Below are 25,068 nucleotides of genomic sequence, written 5' to 3'. Positions count from 1 at the left end.
ATTTGTAAGATTGAAGAAAACACTTGACGAGCCTCTCAGTTGTTGACAATAATGCGCCTTATACATAAGAAATCTGCAACATACAACCATTACAAGGCAATATTTAAGAAACATGGGGAAGAGCCACTGGGAATCTTCCCGAAGAGAGAGGGTCCCATCAGCAGTGCAATCAACTTCCAGTCCTTCACCAGGCATCAGAGTTAAGCTTCACACCACACGAGCCAAGCTCCGATCTTAGTATGCGATTAGCAGCGCTCAACAGAGAAACCAACGCGTTTCTTTACTGAACATGATTTCTTCAATGCCTCAATGGAGATCATTACTCGGTATCTGAATGTTGAAATGTAAGAGTGGTCTTATAAACCACACACCGTAACCCACAATACGGCGATCAGGCCCACCCAGGTTTTAAGGATATTCATGATTGAGCACGGGTAATTGGGGGAAAAATTGGCAGTCCGTTGCTGGCGAGACCAAGCGGGGGCAGATTTCCTTTCTAGTCCGATAAAACGGGAGCAAGGGTGTAGAAATGCCCCCTCGTTACAACAGGGCATGTCTGTGGGCAATCTCTACCTGGCCTGTGATGGCCTTTTCTTGCTAGCACTGAATGCTATAGCATACCCGTGGCTTGCTTACAGCAGAGGCAGTTGTTTAATGGGCTGAGCAAACATTAATAAGAAACACAGCCTATTAATTCCTAGTGAATTGCTTTCCTTGGGTCTTGGCTTGAAGGATGAGAAGTTTGTCATTTTGCCTTAGTATCTAACCTCCTGGAGGACAGATGTGGCTCGTGCCTCGTGCCTCACTCATGGCACTATCACAACTACTGAACTCGGGGGGCGAATATTGGTTCAAACAAAAAATAAAAAGATGATCATCCCCATTACGTGCAGTCTATGTCCATTTCACTTGCTCACTTCTCATGGGTTACATTGGGCAGCAGAACTGTGGCTATTTGTCCTGCTCACAGGTGAAAACTTTGTACGAGTGTGAAGTGTTTTTTATAATTACATTTCCCAAATTACAACACGGAGGCACACAGCAGGCACCATAAGAAGAATAGCAAACTCCATCTCCAAACTGGCCCAACAATCTAGTTTTGTGAATTAAAAATGGCCGTGTGTGGAAAAAACAGCCCCTGCAAATGTGTCCTCCAACCCCTTTATCTTGCTTCAATAACCTCACTCTGTAAAATTGAAAACCAATCCCTGCATTATTCTAGGACCCCCCCCCCGCCCCGCCCCGCCCGGACTCCTCTACACGCAGCTTCTCCAACGCTCTCCACAAGCCTACGCGTCCTGGCAGACAGCCAGGTGCCCACAAGCTGCCACTCGTACTTCGGAAATGCCCACTGCTGATTGGAGGCCTCAGGTACACTAGAGATGGGGCTTATTCACACTCAACGCATTTTAATACAAATAGAAAGTTTATAAAACTCTTACTTTCATGCCCCCCTCCCTTCATAATTAATCAACCAAGACATTTCCAACAGTTTTACACAGCAGCAACGAAGTTGTTTTAATTATAAAAATATTAAAAAAATAAAAATAACCCTAAAAGGAATGGCAGCGTAAGTAAAATCTAAGTATTATAACCATGTGCAGGAGCAATAAAGGCTTGTCTGGTAATGCCTTGAGGGATCGGTGTAGAGAGAAACGCCAGGCTATAAGATCATGCAGAGCTTTTGCAATAGTAACAAAGGGCTGTGTCTTGTGTGCATGTGTCTACATTTTCATCAGTTCAAAGACAACTGCAATCTGCCCCCTGCCCCCGACTAGGTGAACTCTTTGTTCATTAAGATTACATTTTCAAAGGCCTCGCACGGAGCACTGGATCCCCCATCTTGAGTTTCCGGATAATAATCCGCAACGGAAGATCTGGGCTCATTTGGGGTGTCCAATGGACAGACTGTCTCTACAAGGAACAGTCTCTGAAGCGGGACATCGGGTAATCTGGTCTCGGGATGCGGTAGAGTCTCTGTGCACGTTGGGTCTTCAGGTTCCTCCTGGTAGAGGCTGTCAGAAGACTCAGAGGCAGAGATGGTAGATCGCCTGAGCAGCGTCATACAGCTTCCTGGTGCAACAAACGGCGGGGCGAGAGCGGCAGAGGAAGACAGCGGAGAGGCCCCCACGCCAGGGAGCAGGCGGCTCAGGAGAGGGAATGGATGGGTGATTGTTTCTTCAGTCATCTCCTCAATGTCAGAAAGAGGTTGGTACTGCATGTCTTCCTTAGCCAGCCTGATTGAGTAGGAGAGACAACAACAATGTCCTTAGATTCACAATGAGCAATACAGACGTATCAGACCAGCACAAATGGTGCTTTGGGTCTGCAGTAAAACAATAATCTAGAAATGCTGATGAAAAGGTAATATATACACCTGGAATGCTCCAACATGTAATAAAAAGGCAGCAAAAGCAGAATTTTATGTAAGCCTTCAGCACCCCAAACAATATATATTGTTCAATGTTTTCTAAAGGGTTCCCCTGTTCCCATAGACACGAGAGGGAAAGCCATGAGGAAATCTGTCTCATCAGCCACCAAAGGGCAAAACAGAGAGAAAGTAATTTAAGGAGAGGAGGATCGGGGTTACTTACGCCATATCAAACGTCGATCCCTGGAAGGACGGTTGATGTTTCTGGAATATAGTGGCGGCGGTGTATGGCGGACGAGGGTCTGAGTCATTCCAGTATCGGTCCTTCACCAAGAGAGGAACATCCCCGTACATCTCATCCACCGCCATCATGGACACCTAGAAAGAGCAGGGAAGCCGGAAGTGTGGGTGCTCAGAGGTTTTACTTCCACAATGATATTGCTTTCCGTATACAGGGTGCAACCGGAAAACATCACCGTAATAAGGGTGAAACTCAACGTCATCACCGTTATACACAAGAAAACTTAATGTTGAAACACGGTTGCTGCCATAGCCAATGATCTAGGGTACATTACTGCCTAGGACAAGGTCTAGTCACCACCAATTCTATAGGCCTCCAGCCCGTTTCTCATCTTCCAATATCTTCACCAAACACCACTCCCCACAGTGTTTGATGGCAGAGGAGGCCAAGAATGATATCAATCACCAGAGCTTCCTCCTGCAGCCATTACATTATCAGCGCAGTGATGGAGAATAGATTAAGGTATCAGATAATATAGGGATATTTGCTTTCTCTCCTGTATTCTATTTGTGCTGTCAGTCAACATTCCCCTATTATAGTCAGTGGAGGAGGAAGTGCAGGTGATCGGTGTCTGTATCACATTGCTCTTCCTCCTGCTATCAATGACTATAGAAAGTGGCAATTGGATGAGGCGTTTCAATAGACTTAAAGGAGAACAGGTTGGACATCCCAGGTAACCAGCAGCTACATGATTGGCGGAGACGAGGATTAACAGACAAATGTCACCAACATGACGAATATTACTACATTTCCATCACCAGTGAGCGGCCAGGCCCCCCTTGAAGGACTCCAGTTATACAGTATTTCTGGGCAAAGTCTCTGTTACCTGGAAATTCCTGTCGATCAAGAAATTGGTTTCAAAGTCATCGTCATCCTCACCAAAGGGGTTAATCAGCTGCTCCGCCACCTGTAAGGCGAGAGGAGGAACGTTAGTAGGATCTAGGCACGGCCCACAGATATATCACACAGTGTATTTACTGGTGCTGGTCAGGGATTGAACCACCTCCCAGGTGTAGTCACTGCAAAATAATTCATGGATGGTCCATTCAGAAGATGTGCTCCATCATATATTTGTGAAGGGTCCAAGTCATGGATCCCCTGTCCACATAGTACCATTCACCTTAAGGGAGACCATCGCAGCAGAACAGATTCATCACACTTGGGGGGAGGGGGTTACGATGAGAGTTTCAACATGGGCCGAAAGGGGTTTTCTTTTTGGTCTCCCTAGCACATAAATGGCTCTGTTCCTACCTTAAGCCAGCCGGCGTAGAAGAAGAACTGAAGCAGGGTGAAGATGGGGATGTAGAGGTCCAGGTCATGGCCCTTGTAGCCCTTGGAAGGGTCTAGAAACTGTCGTCCAATTAGACAAGTCAAAAAGTAGCTGTACACGGCGATGGTCACCACCTGACCGGGAGAGACGAGAGGAGACAGACTGACTGTCTATACTACAAACTTCCAAATGTCCATTCACAAACTCTACAATTAACATTTGAAATCTTTGTGTTCGTACTGGAATGATGATAACACTTCGTAAGCTGAGTACACACAGGTCAAGTTCCAGCCAGTTAGATCTGAAGTTATTGGCACGGTGAACGCAGCTTTGACGTGACTTGGAATAGGGAAGACTGATCCCTGTGAATATAGTGGCTACTAGATGGACCATGGAAGCAAGAAAATACAGAAAGAAGCAGTTATGGACTATGCAGCATTCGGTATGTGTGTGCACTTCACCATAGGGATTACTGATCCCTGTTCTAAGTGATTTTAAAGCTGCATTCACCATGGTGTTGAACACAAGGCAAGATGGACCCTAGGCACTAACCACAAACACTGCATATGCCAAGCCATTTTACATATTTTATGTTATTCTCTCCATACAGGGTATAAGCAAACATACTGCGTTATGTCTGCCAGCTCATACTTCTGGGCATGGCCACACCCCCAATAATACCCTTGCTATTAAGCTACGCCCCCAAGGTACCGTTCTCTAAGAAGATCATCACTCTGGTATCCGATAATTAGGTAATGCTCTATTTACACATCAGGTAATGTATGTACTGGGAACACATTTGAAAACCCTGTGGTACGACAATAACAAATACACCATCTGAGACATTTAGGGATATCTTTTGAACACTAGGTGTGAACAAGGTGTTCCTTACCTGAGTGTAGACCAGTGGGATACTGATCCAATCATAGTGAAAGAGCATGCCACAGTTCCCACGGAAAGCATTTAGTTCCTAGAAACAGAGAGGGAGAAGACGACAGCTGCAGAATAATATATATATATATATATATATATATATATATATATATATATATATATATATATAGTAATTTCTTGCTGATAATCTATCACAGCCTCCAATTCAGCCCCCTGTAGACAAATTATGGTTAAACTTGGCAATCATCAAGTTGACCACACAGCAAATCCCCTACAAAACAAACACTTCCTTTAAACTACTAACCATTTCAATAGAATGCCCAATTAAACACTTACCTGCACCTAGGACCTACAGTAAACGACAGTTAAACATCCTGACGTTTTCTATATACTGTTTGCTCTTTCAGTCCCACCCAAAGACATGAAGAACATCACATCACAGGCAATGGTCAAAAGGTAATTTCAGTTCTGTAGCTGGTACTTCGTTACGGAATTTGCTGGCGCTATATAAATAAATGTTGATGGTACTTTAGTCTTAATCAAAATGTGATGTGCTTGAACAGCCACAAGGTGGCACCATACTGCTGCTTACCAGCCAATACTAGGTTCACACTGGAGCAGAGACACAGATCCTCCTGTTACACCCATGAATTTGAATTTGCATACATTTTTAGACCTTTTTGCAATCCATGAGCCCCTTTTCTAGTATTGTAGATGCTGCTTTTACTTTGTTTGGCAAAAATATTCATGACATAGCATTATGCCTTATATAAAAGAAATTAATAATAATTCACTGTACCCTGGGTGCCATTCCATCTATCCTGCGTCATGCAGCCAGTTATTGTGAGGCTACACGGTTGGTCTCACAGCGCAATAGGACGCTACTGAGGGGGCTGTGAGTGGAAGGACTAATCAAAACCTGCGATTATAGAGAGAGATTGTGGCTCCTGATTGGTCCTCTCACTCACACACCTTCCTCTCTGCAGCCATTTTAAATGTGGTGAATATTACGATATACCAGATTAGGTGGTAATAACGTATTAAGATTTAGCAGCTCTGGGTGCACATTAAGTACATTATGTTCACTAGTAACAGGACAGGGGTCCTGCAAGATATCAATAGGGTCAAATCTATAGTCTTCAGAGGAATTTCAAAAAGAATATATATTTCTTCATTAAACATTGACCAGGAGCCGGCAGATCGTTTCTCATTAAACTCACCTCTATGAGCATTTTATATGCGTGGTCATCAAGAACTCTGCCCTCCTTCCGGGCCTGAGCCGCCAGACTACAGAACCACACACACGGAACCCAGTACTTGTTATAGGAGGAGCGGAGATTCTCAAACTTCTTCCTCTCATGGCGAGTCATGAACCCTGCAAATAAAAATATCTTACCAAATGTATGTAACAGAGACCTCCAGTCACCCTCCTGTCTATATAACACCCCATGTCACGTAACCCCATCCTTTGTCACCCTATGGTGAGAGGGACAGACCCCATGTCACATAGGCCCATCCTGTGTCACCCTGTGGTGGGTGGGACAGACCCCATGTCACATAGCTCCCTCCTGTCTGTGTCACCCTGAGGTGGGAGGGACAGACCCCATGTCACATAGCTCCCTCCTGTCTGTGTCACCCTGTGGTGGGAGGGACAGACTCCATGTTACATAGCTCCCTCCTGTCTGTGTCACCCTGTGGTGGGAGGGACAGACCCCATGTCACATAGCCCCATCCTGTGTCACCCTGTGGTGGGAGGAGCAGACTCCATGTCACATAGCTCCATCCTGTGTCACCCTGTGGTGGGAGGAGCAGACTCCATGTCACATAGCTCACCAGCCTCCACCACGTGGTCTATGGTCGGAAACCTCTTGAAGGCTGCAGTGCTGACAGAGCGGAGGATGAGCAGCCCGGAGAGGCTGCAGTAACGCATCAGTGTCCGCCGGTACATCCTCCCCCGCTCATCCGATCCTTGCACCGTGGCAGAGATGGCGCACATGACCCTGTCTGGCAGCGGCATGGAGAGGTACTGGTGCCACCACCGGTTCACCACCAGCGTGACGTAGAAACCTGTAGGGTAATGAGCGGGTCAGAGAGTGGGTACAAGACAGGTGAGAGGGGAAGGAGATACGAGGGCCCAGGCACAGAGAGGTCAACCCACTAGATAACCCACAGATTATCAATTCACCACCTAGTGACATCACATGCCTCATGCCTCAGTGAGGTCACTAGATTGTAGGGAAAGGATAGGCTAATTGTTGGTTCAACCAACAAAATGGCTGCCTCCCTTATATAGGAGACACTTTCATCTCCTTCGGCAGGTTCAATTTTCATTCCACCTGTATTAAGGGAAGTCTTTGTGTAACAGAGAGATAAAAACAGGGACGGGGCCAGGGAAAGTGGGTGTGGTCAGGAAAGTGGGTGTGGTCAGGAAAGTGGGTGTGGTCAGGAAAGTGGGTGTGGCCAGCGGCTCTCACCTAGCACGAAGGACACAGGGATGAGATTAGCGTAGTTGTTGCAGTACAGAGACACTTTCTCAAAGCAGAGCCTCTGATCCTCCGTGAGAAGCAACCTAGGCGATCAAGAAAGACGTCAACACAATGCAGACTGGCCTTCAGGAAATAATAGGATCCCCACTGGCTGCTAGGCCTTGCTGGTACTTGTAGTTCCACAATAGTATTTCATCTTACTAGAACACCTGCCCTGGCACTCAATGTCCCAGGGGTATCAAGATGAGCCCAATCGATACCCAGCACCTGACTGGCCGGCCCTGGGGCGTTTTCTTGTGGGTCAAATTCCTCTAGGGCCTTCTACCCTGTGCATATTAGGGCTGGTTTCACTATTATGAATAATGATATTATTATCATTATGACCATGCTGTGTATCTGCTTGTGCCCAAGCCGGGCATTGCCTATCTCTGGTTGTACCACTGCTTTAACGGTAACCAGCCCAACTACAACACTGGTTCATTTTTTGGGGAGGTTTAACCCTACTTTCGAACTACTGTAAATCAGCCCGTGTAATGTCAATTAGTCTAATTCCACTGCTAGTTTCTCCAATGTCACACTCCCAGCGGCCACCTGTATCCCACACAACTGCTTTCATCTCCTATACTGCCAGCACTAAACTGGGCATCCTCTCTGCAACTGCACTAATGATGCCAATCCATCCTGCGACTCCCACCAGCATCTTACCTGTATGTAATACTGAGGGCCAGGAACAGGATACAAAATACTATGAACTCCTTGTACAGCAGCTTGTAGATGCTCCCTCTCCATAGTAACAACAGCTTATAGAAGCCTCCAAAGCGGGCATTAGCCACACGAGCCGTGTATGTGACAGTCATGATAAGTACCACAAGACGGGGTATTGGTACCTGAAAGAGAAAGTGTTACAGGGGTATAAGACACTCAGGAGCTGGGTTACTGTAATAAGATGTTACAGGGGTAATAAGACACTCAGGAGCTGGGTTACTGTAATAAGATGTTACAGGGGTAATAAGACTCAGGAGCTGGGTTACTGTAATAAGATGTTACAGGGGTAATAAGACTCAGGAGCTGGGTTACTGTAATAAGATGTTACAGGGGTAATAAGACACTCAGGAGCTGGGTTACTATAATAAGATGTTACAGGGGTAATAAGACACTCAGGAGCTGGGTTACTGTAATAAGATGTTACAGGGGTAATAAGACACTCAGGAGCTGGGTTACTGTAATAAAATGTTACAGGAGTAATAAGACACTCAGGAGCTGGGTTACTGTAATAAGATGTTACAGGGGTAATAAGACTCAGGAGCTGGGTTACTGTAATAAGATGTTACAGGGGTAATAAGACACTCAGGAGCTGGGTTACTGTAATAAGATGTTACAGGGGTAATAAGACTCAGGAGCTGGGTTACTGTAATAAGATGTTACAGGGGTAATAAGACTCAGGAGCTGGGTTACTGTAATAAGATGTTACAGGGGTAATAAGACACTCAGGAGCTGGGTTACTGTAATAAGATGTTACAGGGGTAATAAGACACTCAGGAGCTGGGTTACTGTAATAAGATGTTACAGAGGTAATAAGACACTCAGGAGCTGGGTTATTGTAATAAGATGTTACAGGGGTAATAAGACACTCAGGAGCTGGGTTACTGTAATAAGATGTTACAGGGGTAATAAGACACTCAGGAGCTGGGTTACTGTAATAAGATGTTACAGAGGTAATAAGACACTCAGGAGCTGGGTTATTGTAATAAGATGTTACAGGGGTAATAAGACACTCAGGAGCTGGGTTACTGTAATAAGATGTTACAGGGGTAATAAGACACTCAGGAGCTGGGTTACTGTAATAAGATGTTACAGGGGTAATAAGACACTCAGGAGCTGGGTTACTGTAATAAGATGTTACAGGGGTAATAAGACTCAGGAGCTGGGTTACTGTAATAAGATGTTACAGGGGTAATAAGACACTCAGGAGCTGGGTTACTATAATAAGATGTTACAGGGGTAATAAGACACTCAGGAGCTGGGTTACTGTAATAAGATGTTACAGAGGTAATAAGACCCTCAGGAGCTGGGTTACTGTAATAAGATGTTACAGGGGTAATAAGACACTCAGGAGCTGGGTTACTGTAATAAGTATGTGTGTATGCACACAGTGGTCTTCTGGTAGCAGGGTGACTAGCGGAACAGGAGAATCAGCAGATGGTGAGAGGATGCTAGAGGAAAGTCTATGACTAGCAGCAACAGGTTATGGGTTAAACAATATGAACACGAGGATCTTGATGGACGTGAAGACGTGAGGAAAGTCAGTGGTCTGCGTACAGCAAGTTGTACCACTGCTATAGTGAGAGGAATGTCCAGGGATAGATAGGAGGTGGTGAAGTCAGTGGTCTGCGTACAGCAAGTTGTACCACTGCTTGTAATGATGGGACTGGTTCCAGGTGCAAGTAGGTAACGGGGAAGTCAGTGGTCTGCGTATAGCAAGTTGTACCACTGCTATAGGTGATGATAGGCACTAGTGTAGATGAGTGGAACATAGAAGGTAACACGGGAGAGCACAAGGAACTTGATTCCAATGGTATATATAATACAATAGCAAATGACTAGCGCTGCTTGGAGATACAAAGTCACTACTGAGATCCAGGACATATGAGACAAAGTCAATAGCATCTATAACTTCGTCAGATAGAGGACTCCGTAGATGAGCAGAACACAGTCCAAGCGGATATGCAATAAACTGGTAAAGTCAATAAAAGATAAGCATACCGCGATTCAGTTGAGCAGGCTGTCACAAGAGAAACACAGGGATAGCTGAGCAGCTGAACGCCGACACGAGTAGAGGCCACAGGAGAGTGGTAGCGGTAATCCGTGTCTGTGAAGCACACAGACAGAGAACATAACACGAGTGGAGCAATGATGATTCTTGCGGAGGTCAGCAGGAATAGTAGACACGATGAAACACAGGAGAGTTGAAGCGGTCTGGAAACCGGCAATGCAGTAGTCAGGAATCAGCTAGGACTGAAGACACGAGGAAACACAGAAACACCTTCAGAGACTCACAGGGAATGAGACTCCAAGATCAGGCAACGAGGTAATGACCACAGGTGCTTTAAATAGGGAGTGTTGCCTGATCAGCCAATTAACTAAAAGCAACAGGTCTGAAGAGTTCATAGAGGCTGCGCATGCGCAGACCATCAGGATGGCGGGCGGTCACGGTTCCTAATGGGAGAAGAGGCACTCACAGTCTGGTGAGTGACAGTACCCCCCCTTTTAAAGGTGGGCACAGAACACATGGAACCGGGTTTGCCCGGAAATTTGGAATAGAACTTTTTTAGAAGAGCTGGGGCGTTGAGATCCTCAGCCCTAATCCATGAACGCTCTTCAGGGCCAAAGCCCTTCCAATGAACGAGGAAACGAAAAACAGCTCGCAAAATTTTTGCATCCAATATATGTGTGATTTCAAAGTCCTCCTCTTGAAGAGCTTGAAGTGGCCGAGGTGCTGAAGGAGGAGCAGAGAAACGGTTGATGATAAGAGGTTTGAGCAATGACACATGGAAGGCATTGGAAATACGAAGGTTCTTAGGAAGTAAGAGTTTGAAACAAACTGGATTTATCACTTGAATGATCCTATATGGACCAATAAAATGAGGAGTGAACTTCATTAATGGGACCTTCAAAGGAATATTTTTGGTTGATAACCATACACGATCTCCAATTTTAAGTGGTGGAATAACCCGTCTCTTTATCTGCAAAGGACTTATATCTGGCAGATGTCTTCTTTAAACAGGTTTTGACCTGAGACCAAATATTTTTGAAGGTCTGACAAACAGTCTCTACAGCAGGAACTTGGGTGGGCCGGAGGGCAGGAAATTCCGGAAAAGACGGATGGTGACCGTAAACCACAAAAAACGGAGTTTTAAAAGATGACTCGTGATACATGTTGTTATGGGCGAATTCAGCCCATGGAAGCAAATCGACCCAGTTATCTTGGTTGGCTGAAGAGAACATCCTTATGAAAGTCAAGATCTTGATTGACCCTCTCGGTCTGACCATTTGATTGAGGATGGTAGGAGGATGAGAGTGATAATCGAATACCCAAGGTCTTACAAAGGGCTCGCCAGAATCTGGAAACGAACTGCACCCCTCTATCTGAAACGATCTCTGAAGAACATCCATAATTACGGAAAATCTCTTTAATGAAATGATCAGCCAGGGTAGATGAAGAAGGTAAACCGGTCAAAGGAACAAAATGTGCCATCTTCGAAAATCTATCTACCACTACCCAAATTGTATTACACTTTTTACTAGGAGGAAGATCAGTAACAAAGTGCATACTAATATGGGTCCAAGGCTTGGAAGGAATGGGTAGTGGTTGAAGTAGACCCGCCGGTGTTCTGCAGGAGGTCTTGAACTGGGAACACAATTCACAGGCAGCCACAAAATCTTTGACATCTTTCCTCATGGAAGGCTACCAGTAACTACGTGAAAGAATTTCGAAAGTCTTGCGTTCACCAGCATGTCCATTAAAACGTGAAGAATGAAACCACGACAGGATTTTCTTCCTAAGGGATGGAGGCACGAGAGTTCTCCCAAACGGTAGCACCTTAGTGGATGAAGCGGCCAGAGAAATACATTTGGGATCTAATATTGAGTGGTTAGGACCATCTTCAACGTCTGAGGACGTCACGAATGCCCGAGATAGGGCGTCTGCTTTTTTATTTTTAGCAGCTGGTTTGAAGGTTATAATAAGTTCAAAACGAGAAAAGAAAAGACACCATCTTGCTTGACGAGGATTCAAACATTGAGCAGACTGTAAATATGACAAATTTTTATGATCTGTAAAAATTGTCACAGGATGGCGAGCTCCCTCCAGCAAATATCTCCACTCCTCTAATGCTGCTTTTATAGCCAGCAACTCCTTGTCCCCAATGGTATAATTTTTCTCTGCAGGCAGAAGACCCCGAGAATAAAAGGCACAAGGATGGAATTTTTGTTGCTCCGATCTTTGGGATAGAATGGCTCCTAAACCAACATTAGAGGCATCTACCTCTAGGAAGAAGGGAAGCGTCACATCAGGCTGTCGAAGAACAGGAGCGGAGGAGAAGGACTCTTTGAGAAACTGGAAAGCTTGAAGGGCCTCGGAGGACCATTGTTTCGTATTAGCCCCTTTACGGGTTAGGGCCACAATAGGAGATGCAATCGAGGAAAAATCTTGGATGAAGCGTCTGTAATAATTAGCAAAACCTAAAAAACGCTGAATTGCACGAAGAGTAGTTGGCTGAAGCCAATGTAATACAGCATTCACCTTGTCTGGATCCATCTGAAGACCGACTCCGGAGACAATATATCCCAGAAATGGAATCTGGGGCAACTCAAATGAACATTTTTCTAACTTGCAGAATAACGAATTTTTTCGGAGTCTGGAAAGGACTTCTGCCACGTGTTGATGATGAGAAGGCAGGTCCTGGGAAAAGATTAATATGTCGTCCAGATAGACGACGACACAAACATATAACAAGTCCCGGAAGATCTCATTAACGAAACCCTGGAAAACAGCGGGGGCGTTACACACCCCGAAGGGCATAACTAAATACTCATAGTGCCCATCTCTGGTGTTGAAAGCTGTCTTCCATTCGTCACCGGACCTAATTCGAATTAAATTATAAGCACCACGGAGATCCAACTTGGTAAAGATCCGGGCTCCCTTGATGCGATCAAAAAGTTCAGTAATTAATGGAATGGGATACCGATTTTTGATGGTAATGGCGTTGAGTCCACGATAATCTATACAAGGACGTAATGACCCATCCTTCTTTTTCACGAAGAAGAATCCTGCTCCAGCGGGAGAGGAAGAAGGTCGAATAAATCCTCGCTGGAGATTCTCTTTGATATACTCAGATGTAGCTTGAGTCTCCGGTAAAGAAAGTGGATACACACGACCCCTAGGAGGAGTCTTGCCAGGTTGAAGATCAATCGGAGAGTCCCAAGAACGGTGAGGAGGAAGATGTTCAGACTGAAGCTTATCAAATACATCGGCAAAGGAAGCATACTGAGGAGGAAGACCCGGTTGACACGGTGAAATAGAGGATTGCTGTATCTTGAGTGGAACAACTTGAGTAAGACAACGATGATGACATTCAGGGCCCCAAGACGTAACTTGAGGAGTGTTCCAGTCAATCTGAGGAGAATGCAGTTGAAGCCATGGAAGGCCTAGAACAATAGGACTGGTAGTAACAGGAAGAATTAGAAATGAAATTTTTTCCTGGTGTAAGGCTCCAATTTGAAGAGTTACTGGAGACGTACTCTGAGTATTGAGACCATTAATAATACGTGATCCATCGATTGCAGTAACGGTAATAGGTACCTTTAAAGAAACCACTGGTAGGGACCATTGATTCACGAGGGATTTAGAAATAAAGTTTCCTGCAGCTCCAGAATCAATAAGTGCTTGGGACACAAAGGATTTGGTAGCTAAGGAAATGGTAACATCAAAAGCACAAACTTTTAATTTCGTGGAACTTGGAGAGGACTCCAGCGACCCTAACTTCACCTCTCCAGAACTAGTTAGGGTCTGGCATTTCCCGACTTTTTAGGACATGAGTTGAGCATGTGAGTAGGATCAGCACAATAGATACAGAGTCTATTTTTTACTCTTCGGTCTCTTTCCTCTGAAGTTAATTTGGAGCGACCTATCTCCATAGGTATTACTGGAGATGGAGCTTGACGAACTTGAGGTCCTGAGCGAAGAGGTGCCTTATGGGAAGTTGTTTTTTCTGAATCTCTCTCACCAAATCTTATGTCCACACGATGGCAAAGAGAAATCAAATCCTCCAAGGAAGAGGGTAATTCTTGTGAGGTCAGTGCATCTTTAATCTTATCAGAAAGCCCCTGCCAGAAGGCGGCAATCAAATCCTCAGTGTTCCACTCAAGTTCAGAGGCTAGTATCCGAAATTGGATGACGTACTGAGCTACAGTGCGAGATCCTTGGCGTAGACGGAGGATGCTGGATGCAGCAGATATAACACGACCAGGTTCATCAAATACACTTCGAAATGTGGAAATAAATTTGGCACTATCTTGTAGCAATGGATCATTTCTTTCCCATAGAGGGGAAGCCCATGCAAGAGCCTGTCCGGAAAAGAAGAAGGAGATGAGATAGGCCACTCTGGAACGATGAGTAGGGAAATTGTGAGGTTGAAGCTCAAAATGGACAGAGCATTGATTCAAAAAACCCCTACATGTTTTGCAGTAGTCAGGAATCAGCTAGGACTGAAGACACAATGAACACAGGAGAGTTGAAGCGGTCTGGAAACCGGCAGTGCAGTAGCGAGGAATCAGCTGGGACTGAAGACACGAGGAAACACAGGAACACCTTCAGAGACTCACAGGGAATGAGACGCCAAGATCAGGCAACGAGGTAATGACCACAGGTGCTTTAAATAGGGAGTGTTGCCTGATCAGCCAATTAACTAAAAGCAACAGGTCTGAAGAGTTCATAGAGGCTGCGCAGGAGCTAGGTTACTGTAATAAGATGTTACAGAGGTAATAAGACACTCAGGAACTGGGTTACTGTAATAAGATGTTACAGAGGTAATAAGACACTCAGGAGCTGGGTTACTGTAATAAGATGTAACAGGGGTAATAAGACACTCAGGAGCTGGGTTACTGTAATAAGATGTTACAGGGGTAATAAGACACTCAGGAGCTGGGTTACTGTAATAAGATGTTACAGAGGTAATAAGACACTCAGGAGCTGGGTTACTGTAATAAGATGTTACAGGGGTAATAAGACACTCAGGAGCTGGGTTACTGTAATAAGATGTTACAGGGGTAATAAGACACTCAGGAGCTGGGTTACTGTAATACAATATTAAAATGGTAATAAAACATAATGTTAAACTATTAGTCCCGGTCCTGTTGGGGTCGATCACAGTTTAGTTATTTATGTGCTTTCAATGTTTGTATGGCTTAATGTCAATAAAGTGTTTAAATATAATATGTTTCATTATAGGGTTATCTACCTTCCTTCCCTTCCAGGTCAGTTGTGTATATTTCTCCATCTATCACTCTGCCCCAAAGAGTGGAATACGATAAGTGAATACAATTTGTGAGTACAATCAGCCAGTGAGATTAGCATTGTTGAGGAATATATGTTTTAGCTGGGAACAGGTGACTAATGAGCATGGGAGATCTGTGAGGTCTTCCAGTAAATTAACAATTTCCCATATCATTTGTATACATAGGCAGCCAGACAGAGCCTTGTTATCTCACCAGTAAACAAGTTACATTGCTGAAGACAGTAGAGAGTGCAGGAAATTCTATTAAATCTCAGTAGTAACTTCCCTATCCAAGGTCAATCTATGTGTTTATGAAAAGCAAATTGAACAAGACACAGGTGCAGAGATGATGTTAAGTTCACCAATAAAACATGTTTTATCAGTCTCATGTATATTTGACAGGAAAAACCAAGAGACTCATTACTGATCGATGCTTTGCATAACCAAGCAACGCTACGATTTGTACTAACAAATTGACCACTAGGTGTCAGTGTTCCATTGGAGTCTATGGCTGACATTTTAGGTCACCTCAATGAAAAAGAAATAAATGCAAATATGTAGAATATTAATGTTATTTGTGTAGAAGAAATTCTGACCTTCTACAGCATCATGAATATTTACACACCAGCATACGGAACATTTACACGTCGACCCTTGACAATTTTATTTTCTTACTGACAATGCTACACATATTTACTGACAGACAATATAGTAACACATTAATTTATGCAATTTGTAAAACTATTAAAAAAAGTGAAAGCAGTGGGATGTAGAGGACAAAAGAGAAAATAACTGGAAAGAAAAGAAGCTTATTGCACTTATTTGAACCATACTATTGGTGTGTAGCTTAAAGAGGTTACGAAATTTGTATTGATTTTTACTTTTTGTCACAGACGGTCAAAATTGTGACTAAGGGCCTGATTCATTAAGGATCTTAACTTGAGAAACTTCTTATTTAAGACTCCTGGACAAAACCATGTTACAATGCAAGGGGTGCAAATGAGTGTTCTGTTTTGCACATAAGTTAAATACTGACTGTTTTTTCATGTAGCACACAAATACTTGATAGCTCATTTGTACACTGAAATTTAAAGTTGATATTTGTGTGCTACATGAAAAAAAAGACAGTATTTAACTTATGTGCAAAACAGAACACTCATTTGCACCCCTTGCATTGTAACATGGTTTTGTCCAGGAGTCTTAAATAAGAAGTTTCTCAAGTTAAGATCCTTAATGAATCAGGCCCTAATATTTTAATGCCAGTCAGTAAATTTACTGACATATGGCAACCATGGTCATACCATAGGTATTCTGTGGCATATATTGGTCAATACAGCCACTTGTCTGGCTACCGCCAACACTTCGCTCTTGTCCCGCATGTGGCAGTGGTCAATCCCGTCTTGCAATATAGGAGACATCAAGTTATCAATTTATTTTATTTCCCCGCTCCACCAGTACGAATGGTAGATTGGCATAAGAATGCTTGATAATGTTGAGAAGAGATGTAGAAACAAATCTCCGATGAGGGTGTGTATGCCCCGTGAGAATTGTACCAAAATTGCATGAATTCCGGCGTGATCTGCTCCAACCGAGTGAGAACTATGAGAGATTGGATAAAATCTTCCTTTGATGTCACAGAGAAAGAACAGATCCTACTACAGATTCTATACAATCTACTGCCATCCGAGCCTTGCCTAGACCTCCTCCTCCTTCCAGAATTATAGAGCAGCAACTGCATGAGGGCTAGTAGCCTTTACAACTTTCTTCTGCCTCTAATATTCCATTATATTTTGATCTGAAATAGAACCATCATTTGTATACAAGACAGATCCTGGATTTTGGGAGGGACGACCCTGTTGGGTTAGTCTCTCTTGGCGGATTGGAGCAGATCATGAAATTCTTTAGCTCCCTGGAAGTGTGGAGATTCGCAAAGCCATGGCCTTGTCCATCGCAGCATAAAGATGAAGCCCTGGCGGGTAGAAGCCTACTTACAGGAGGACATGCGGTGGTAAAGGCTTTTACATGTTAACAGGCCTTACAGAGGTACCTTCCAGGGGGTATATTTACTAAGCTGCGGGTTTGAAAAAGTGGAGATGTTACCTATAGCAACCAATCAGATTCTAGCTGTCATTTATTTAATGCATTCTACAAAATGACAGCTAGAATCTGATTGGTTGCTATAGGCAACATCTCCACTTTTTCAAATCCGCAGTTTAGTAAATATACCCCCAGGACTTTAGACAATACAAACCTGGTAGAGCAGTCAACTGTCTTGGAAAGCAGGCCAGAGATCAACCAGAAGGACAAATCTAATACTAAAGACGTAATAAAGCCTTTGCCTATTAGTGTATGTGACTAGCCCATGTGGTAGCCAGATATAATTTTCTTGGAGATATCGCTTGGTGTTCAAACAAACCCCCCCAGTAAGGAACTTCTTCATACCGTTCAGGGTACCGAAAGCCGGCAAGACCAAGACATGATCACCAGAAATCATTACCGGTCTACTCAACCAGTAAGTCTTACAAGCTATTCCTACAGATCAACAAGACCACCGGTCTTCATAAGAAGACATCACTGAGATATTAGATGATCCTAGACTTGATAAAATAGAACAAATTCCTGGACTAACAATACTCATCTTCACGGTGCCATGTACACAAACCACTGTCTCTTTCCCTTTTCTGTCGTAGACCAATATTCCCAGCACCAAGCGAATAACCTTGGGCTGTGCACATTTCCAAAGCCATCTTCAAAAAGTTCTTCTTGCTCTCATTGCTCGACAAAGATTGCAAGGATTCAGATTTCCTTCTTGGAAGACCTTGCGATCAGGGGCGCAGGTCCGTCACTCGTCCGGGAACATAAATCGTTTGGAAATTTGTTAGAACACTGTTTCAGCCACCTCAGGCCATCAAAAATTTGGGAGTCCTATCCAAGCGATCCTTCCAAATGACAGGCAGAAAGAGGTCAACAAGCAAGATATGGAAACCACAATCAGGATTTGTTTAACAGATGATAAGCAAGATGATCGCAAAATTTGATGAATTATCATAGCATTAACATATGCCTTTGCTTTACTTTAGGACTTGTCCCTTCATTGAATCATTTTGGCCTTATTACAGGCTGCAAAACAATTATATAAATGCATTATTGGGCAGCACGGTGGCTAAGTGGTTAGCACTTCTGCCGCACAGCACTGGAGTCATGAGTTCAATTCCCGACCATGGCCTTATCTGTGTGGAGTTTGTATGTTCTACCTGTGTTTGCGTGGGTTTCCTCTGGGTGCTCTGGTTTCCTCCCACACTCCAAAAACATAGTAGGTTAATTGGCTGCTATCAAAATTGACCTTAGTCTCTTTCTCTCTGTCTGTGTGTATGTTAGGGAATTTAGACTGTAAGCTCCAATGGGGCAGAGACTGATGTGAATGAGTGCTCTGTACAGCGCTGCGGAATCAGTGGCGCTATATAAATAAATGGTGATAATGATGATTATTGACACGTGAAGGACAGGAAGACAGAACATTTACATAAGACAGTTGGTCCAATCGGTGAAAACAAAATTACAGTTAACGGGTACAAATGTCCCTAATTACTTGCTACTTTGGCTCACTCAAAAAAGAGTATTAAGGTGAGGGCCAATAAACTGAGTTAACTACCTTCTATCCCCTACATTGCAGGGAGGCGTTAACCCACTGGTGCCCACTTATATTTTCTGTCCAGGAAATTAAATATCAGGAACTGGAACTAAACTTATATCCTGAGGGACAAATTGCTCATGACAGACATGATTAGAATTATAGCAGATTAGATACAGTAAAATCTGATAGTTACTTTATTTTCTAACAAATTCTTTATTTTTTTTTTAAAAAAAAACCTTTGCATGGGTGACAATAGAACGAAAAACAATCAATTGATCAACAATCTGACCAGATTACATCTATTTCTTTTTTTTATACCAAAAAGGACTGGATTGAAGACTATGTACTGTAGTAATATAATTATACTCTAACTGTCCTACACGTCTTTCTGCTCAGATCATAATTGTAGTTAGGTTGAAGCAATTATTAATTATTTTTTATCTATGAATAAATTGGATTAAAAAAAAAATAGAAAAAGAAAAGAAAGTCAGATAACAACGAATGTGCCCAAGATGTAGAATGAGGGGATTGTACTGAAATGTAATTGTGGAAACAACAACAATTAATTAATGTGGAGACAGCTTAAGGGTTCAATGCTTTTTGAATGTAAAGTTGTGATATCAGAATATATAAAGTGTAGAAGATAGTTTGAGGCTATTTAGGGAACACAGTGGCCTGAGGTCACGTAAGGAGATGACCATCCTGGACTGTTGTAGGCTGATCCACAGCCTGTTAAGAGATTATAACACCATAGACAGTCCTGAGGAAGACGAAGATGATTTATTTTATCTCCTACTTCCCCTATGTACATAGGCAAACCGAGGGGGGGGGGGGTTCCTAGTGCCTGGAAACCCCCCTCCAAACCTGGGGCACTGTACAATTGAGGTGGCTGCACCCTGCTCCCGCTTCACACAGCTCTGCTTGAAAATAGAGAGCTCTGTGCACCTAACAGTAGTGCACGTAGCATTGCCCATGTATATTATGGGGATAGGAAGAGTTGGAGAGCAGCCAAGTACTGTCTAAAATTATAGCCATGCCCCCATGCTAGTCACACCCACTGGCGGCGTGGTGTGGAAACCCCTCTCTACAAATCCTGCGTTTGCCCATGATGTGTCTGTCCTTCAATAAAGCTTTGGGCCTGTGACTCCCCTCCCCTACCCACTCCTACTGTTTGAAGATTTTGCTGAAAGGTCATTGCTTTAATTTATGCACTTTCCCCTTTATATGTGTCTGTCCTTCAATATAGCTTTGTGCCCGTTCCACAGCGCCTTCACCAACCTCACCCTCACAACCATTGCTTATTTGGAAGGGTTATGTTGTTGAAGTGATGCACGGTTAGTGCAGTATAGTGTAATATGTCATATCTAGTATTGTACTAAAAAGTATGTCTGATTACGTCTTCGGATGTACTGTGCTTACAGCGGCGATGCAGTACACTTGAACTTAATGTATGTCTTTTACATAAAATAAAGATCTGAGGTTATGTAGGTGGATTGTCATTGTATGTTCCACCAGTGGCGGATCCAGGGGGGGGGGCGATCGGGGCATTCACCCTACCCCCTAGCAGCAAAAAGCTAGGTCCCAGCCGCCGATTAACGGGAGGGGCAGGGCTAAGTGCGAGCGGGGGCGGGGCTAAATATGGTCCAGCCAATCAGAGTGGTCCCAGCCGGCGACCACAATGGTAGGGGGCGGGGCCAATCACGGGCAGAAGGCGGGGTTAACGCAGGCCAGCCAATCAGAGCAAAGGAGGGGCGTGATTATGCAAAATCGCCCCCCCTAAACATAAAGTCTAGATCCGCCCCTGTGTTCCACATATAGGAGGTATCGGAGGATGACAGGAAGCAGAGAGATGAAGGTTTGCAAGAACAACATTTTTACTTACTAGATGACATAAATAATTCTTCAAAATTAAATGGGTCAGATTGGAGCTATCTATCTACATAGTTGATGAGGTTGAAAAAAAAAAAAAAAAAAAAAAGACACCAGTCCATCAAGTTCAACCTATTTTGGATCTCCTGCGATCCCTTATTTATATTTGAAATTGATCGAGATTAAGCAACCGCCAATCTGTTTCAATTGTATAAATCCCCCGCCAGACCCAACATTGCAGTCCTATTTTTAGCCCTTATCCACTACAATCATTCATTTTAATTAACGGTCATATCTGTGGATACACTTTTCCGCTAGAAATTTGTCTAACCCTTTCTTAAACATATCTATTGAATCTGCCATCACAATCTGCAATCTGGCAGTCAAGAATTCCATATCTTGACTGCCCTTACTGTAAAGAACCCCTTCCTTTGCTGGTTGTGAAACTTCTTCTCCTCTAACCTTAGGGGGTGACCACTTGTCCAGTGTATAGTCCTTGGGGTAAAAAGTTCCCATGAAAGTTCTCTGTATTGACCCGTAATGTATTTGTACATACTAATCAAGAATCTCATCTAATCTAGCGTCACCGTGACTGCTCCCTTCTAGACTCTACATCGTGGTGCCGCGCAAAGCACGTCAAGGGACCCTCCACTCAGAAACGGTCAAGTGTCACGTTACTTCGAAAGGGGCAGTGACGAGCGGCCAATAGGAGTAGCACCTTTGACTAGTCGCCGACTGCACAGATCTAACGCCCACTGCGCGTCTTCTGTATAAATGAAGAAATGTTAGAACAACTTACTAAACCTAAGTAGGGTGGGTGGGCGCTATCAGCGACCATCAAGAACAGAAAGACCCAGCATTCCTTGTTCATTGAATTTATACAGAGCATAAAAGCCCTCCCAGGAACATCTTATTGGCTGGCTTAACGGAAACGCAAGAAAACTCAACCCCTTATGGCAAGTGCCTATTCAGAGACCCAACACATCATTTTAAAAACCCCTCAGCTTACTGCTTCACTTATTATATTATAAATATTGCTGCACAGCCGCTAGGAGCTGATGTGCGGCAGAGTTCTTAGCAGAGCTAGTAGTGCGGAGGCTCATGAGATTTTTATTTTGCCAAAACCAGATTGTTTAATGAAGAAGATGCCAACGGTTCAAATGCCAACCTTCTGATTAGATGAGGAAATAAACTGGGTCAATCATGTTTATATACATAGTTAAACATAGTTGATGAGGTTGAAAAAAAAGACACCAGTCCATCAAGTTCAACCTATTATGGATCTCCTGCGATCCTGCACTTATATTTGAAATTGATCCAGAGTAAGCAACCGCCAATCTGTTTCAATTGTGAAAATCCCCCCCAGACCCAATATTGCAGTTCTATTTTTACCCTATATCCAGTACTATCCTTCATTTTAATTAACGGTCGTATCCCTGGATACACTTTTCCGCTAAAAATTTGTCTAACCCTTTCTTAAACATATTTATTGAATCTGCCATCACAACCTTCCCTGGCAGTGAATTCCATATCTTGACTGCCCTTACTGTAAAGAACCCCTTCCTCTGCTGGTTGTGAAATTTCCTCTCCTCTAACCTTAGTTCCCATGAAAGTTCTCTGTATTGACCCGTAATGTATTTGTACATACTAATCATATCTCCCCTTAGACGCCTCTTTTCTAAACTAAACATGCCTAAACTGGCTAACCTTTTCTCATAACTTAATCACGCCATACCCTTTTGTTACCCTCCTCTGATCCCTTTCAAGTTCCAAATTATCTTTCTTATAGAGTGGTGCCCAGAACTGTACTCCGTATTCAAGATGAGGTCTTACCAACGATTTATACAGTGGCAAAATTACATTGTCTTCCCTTGCATCTATGCCCCTTTTTATGCATGCCAATACTTTGTTTGCCCTTGCAGCTGCTGCTTGACATTGAGCACTATTGCTAAGTCTACTGTCTACGAGCACTCCCAAATCCTTTTCCATTATAGATTCTCCTAAATGAATTCCATTTAATTTATAGATTGCGTTCTTGTTTTTGATCCCTAAATACATAACCTTACATTTATCTGTGTTAAACCTCATATTCCATTTGGCCGCCGAATCCTCCAGTTTATTTAAGTCCCTCTGTAGAGAAACTACATCTCGCTCTGATTTTATTACCTTAGAGTTTAGTGTCATCGGTTTAGAAACAAAATACTATGGGGCAGCCACAAGATAACAGACAGAAACTGCGGGGGAAGGGGGGTAAATCATTTGCTATATGGTTCTCAAGGAATAACACTTGTACATGTGTCAGTATACTGACGGGAGAATATAATATGAATGGAGGCGCACCAGCACAATGGTTATTATGTGTGAGGTAACGCAAGTATTTCCAAACAACCCCTACACATCTCACAGAATGTCAAAATGAGCTAATAAACATGAGCATAATATAACTCATTGGGGGGGAATTCAACATCGGGCAATTGTGGTAGAAGTCTCCGCTCATTCTCCCCTCGCAGCTCTATGAGGTTTGAGGTAAAATGAACGGAGATTTCTGTCAAACCTCTGCCGCAGAGTCTCTCACGGACGTTTCGGAAACACTTTGCTGCTAATTGAATTCCCCCCCATTATGATGGACTCTGCTCTCACTGGTTGGATCTAAGTGAGAAATCATGTAACCTAATTGAAGGAAGCATAATAGAATATAGGGGCAGATATATCAAACTGTTCTAAAAAAGGAAAAGTGGAGGTGTTGCCCATAGCAACCAGATACTATATATCAGTCATCTATTACATTCTAGAAACTGATAGCTAGAATCTGATTGGTTGCTATGGGCAACATCTCCACTTTTCCTTTTTTAGAAGGTTTGACACATCTACCCCATAGACTCACAGAAAAACTACTTGGAAGCATATCCAGCCTAGGATAAGAAAACTACAGGGACTCTAATGCATTCTCTCAGTTAAATCTAATCACTGAGAATAACAACAAAGCGAATGCAACAAAGAATAGGTGAATTAGAGAAATTATGAGACCAGACATAGAAAAAGGGGGGCAACAACAGGCAACTGACATAGGAGGGCAACAACTGGCAACTGGCATAGGAGGGCAACAACTGACATAGGAGGGCAACAACTGACATAGGAGGGCAACAACTGAAATAGGAGGGCAACAACAGGCAACTGACATAGGAGGGCAACAACAGGCAACTGGCAAAGGAGGGCAACAACTGGCAAAGGAGGGCAACAACTGACATAGGAGGGCAACAACAGGCAACTGACATAGGAGGGCAACAACAGGCAACTGACATAGGAGGGCAACAACAGGCATAGGAGGGCAACAACTGACATAGGAGGGCAACAACTGACATAGGAGGGCAACACAGGGGCAAAAGGGGTGCAACAGCTAGTGAAAAAACAGGCAAGGGGGCAATGGCAGGGGCAGACATGGAAAAGAGGGCAACAACAGACAAAGGAGGGGGCACAACAGAGCAGACAGGGAAAGGGGAACAATGAGCACACCAGCCTCTGCAGTCTTTAAAACAAAATAAAGAGAGAGAATAGAGGGGGAAAAACATTGGATTAGTCACTATACATAGACTATATACATAGTCACTATACATAGACTATATACATAGTCACTATACATAGACTATATACATAGTCACTATACATAGACTATATACATAGTCACTATACATAGACTATATACATAGTCACTATACATAGTCACTATACATGGTCACTATACATGGTCACTATACATGGTCACTATACATGGTCACTATATACATAGTCACTTTACAATTTCACTATACATAGACTATACATAGTCACTATACATGGTCACTATACATAGACTATATACATAGTCACTATACATAGACTATATACATAGTCACTATACATAGACTATATACATAGTCACTATACATGGTCACTATACATAGATAGTCACTATACATAGACTATACATAGTCACTGCCATAGACTCCACTATACCAGACCTGAGCGGACCGTCCGGGGCTCCACCACGTCACGTGATCCTAAATTCTAGGCTGCCCCCTCACACAATGTCCAGGCTGCCCCCTCACACAATGTCCAGGCTGCCCCCTCACACAATGTCCCTCCGCAGCGCTCACCTGCAGATCTCACATGGCCGGAGGGAACCTTCCTACCACCGCCAGCCCCCAGCTCT

The 25,068-nt window shown here is 43.5% G+C and overlaps 1 protein-coding gene across 2 annotated transcripts; it reads right to left on the bottom strand.

Annotated features, from left to right (window-relative positions):
• Positions 1-1,260: 1,260 nt before the first annotated feature.
• On the bottom strand, positions 1,261-25,065 carry BEST2 (bestrophin 2). 2 transcript variants are annotated; one of them, XM_075205049.1, is made up of 10 exons: positions 25,013-25,065; positions 8,028-8,209; positions 7,311-7,405; positions 6,670-6,903; positions 6,057-6,211; positions 4,835-4,912; positions 3,924-4,076; positions 3,499-3,579; positions 2,595-2,749; positions 1,261-2,237 (listed from the first exon to the last, which is right to left on the bottom strand). In XM_075205049.1, the coding sequence occupies exons 2-10, from the start codon at positions 8,177-8,179 to the stop codon at positions 1,775-1,777; spliced, it is 1,566 nt and encodes a 521-aa protein (XP_075061150.1). In that variant the 5' UTR covers positions 8,180-8,209; positions 25,013-25,065; the 3' UTR covers positions 1,261-1,774. The 2 variants fall into 2 exon arrangements, with proteins under 2 accessions (XP_075061150.1, XP_075061151.1); XM_075205050.1 differs by lacking the exons at positions 7,311-7,405; positions 25,013-25,065 and having other exon boundaries at positions 1,262-2,237; positions 8,028-8,108.
• Between the last annotated feature and the right edge of the window lie 3 nt (positions 25,066-25,068).

Source organism: Mixophyes fleayi, chromosome 4, assembly GCF_038048845.1.
Source record: "Mixophyes fleayi isolate aMixFle1 chromosome 4, aMixFle1.hap1, whole genome shotgun sequence".
Lineage (NCBI taxonomy): Eukaryota > Metazoa > Chordata > Amphibia > Anura > Limnodynastidae > Mixophyes > Mixophyes fleayi.
This window is presented reverse-complemented; position numbering and strand designations above follow the sequence as displayed.

What these genes read in the sequence shown, in the direction of transcription:
- BEST2 (XM_075205049.1), bottom strand. Translation starts at nt 8,179, where the DNA reads ATGACTGTCACATACACGGCTCGTGTGGCTAATGCCCGCTTTGGAGGC. An exon ending in GCCCTCAGTATTACATACAG is followed by an intron (nt 7,406 to 8,027) that starts GTAAGATGCTGG and finishes TTGATCGCCTAG; the next exon opens with GTTGCTTCTCACGGAGGATC. An exon ending in CATATAAAATGCTCATAGAG is followed by an intron (nt 4,913 to 6,056) that starts GTGAGTTTAATG and finishes CTCTGTTTCTAG; the next exon opens with GAACTAAATGCTTTCCGTGG.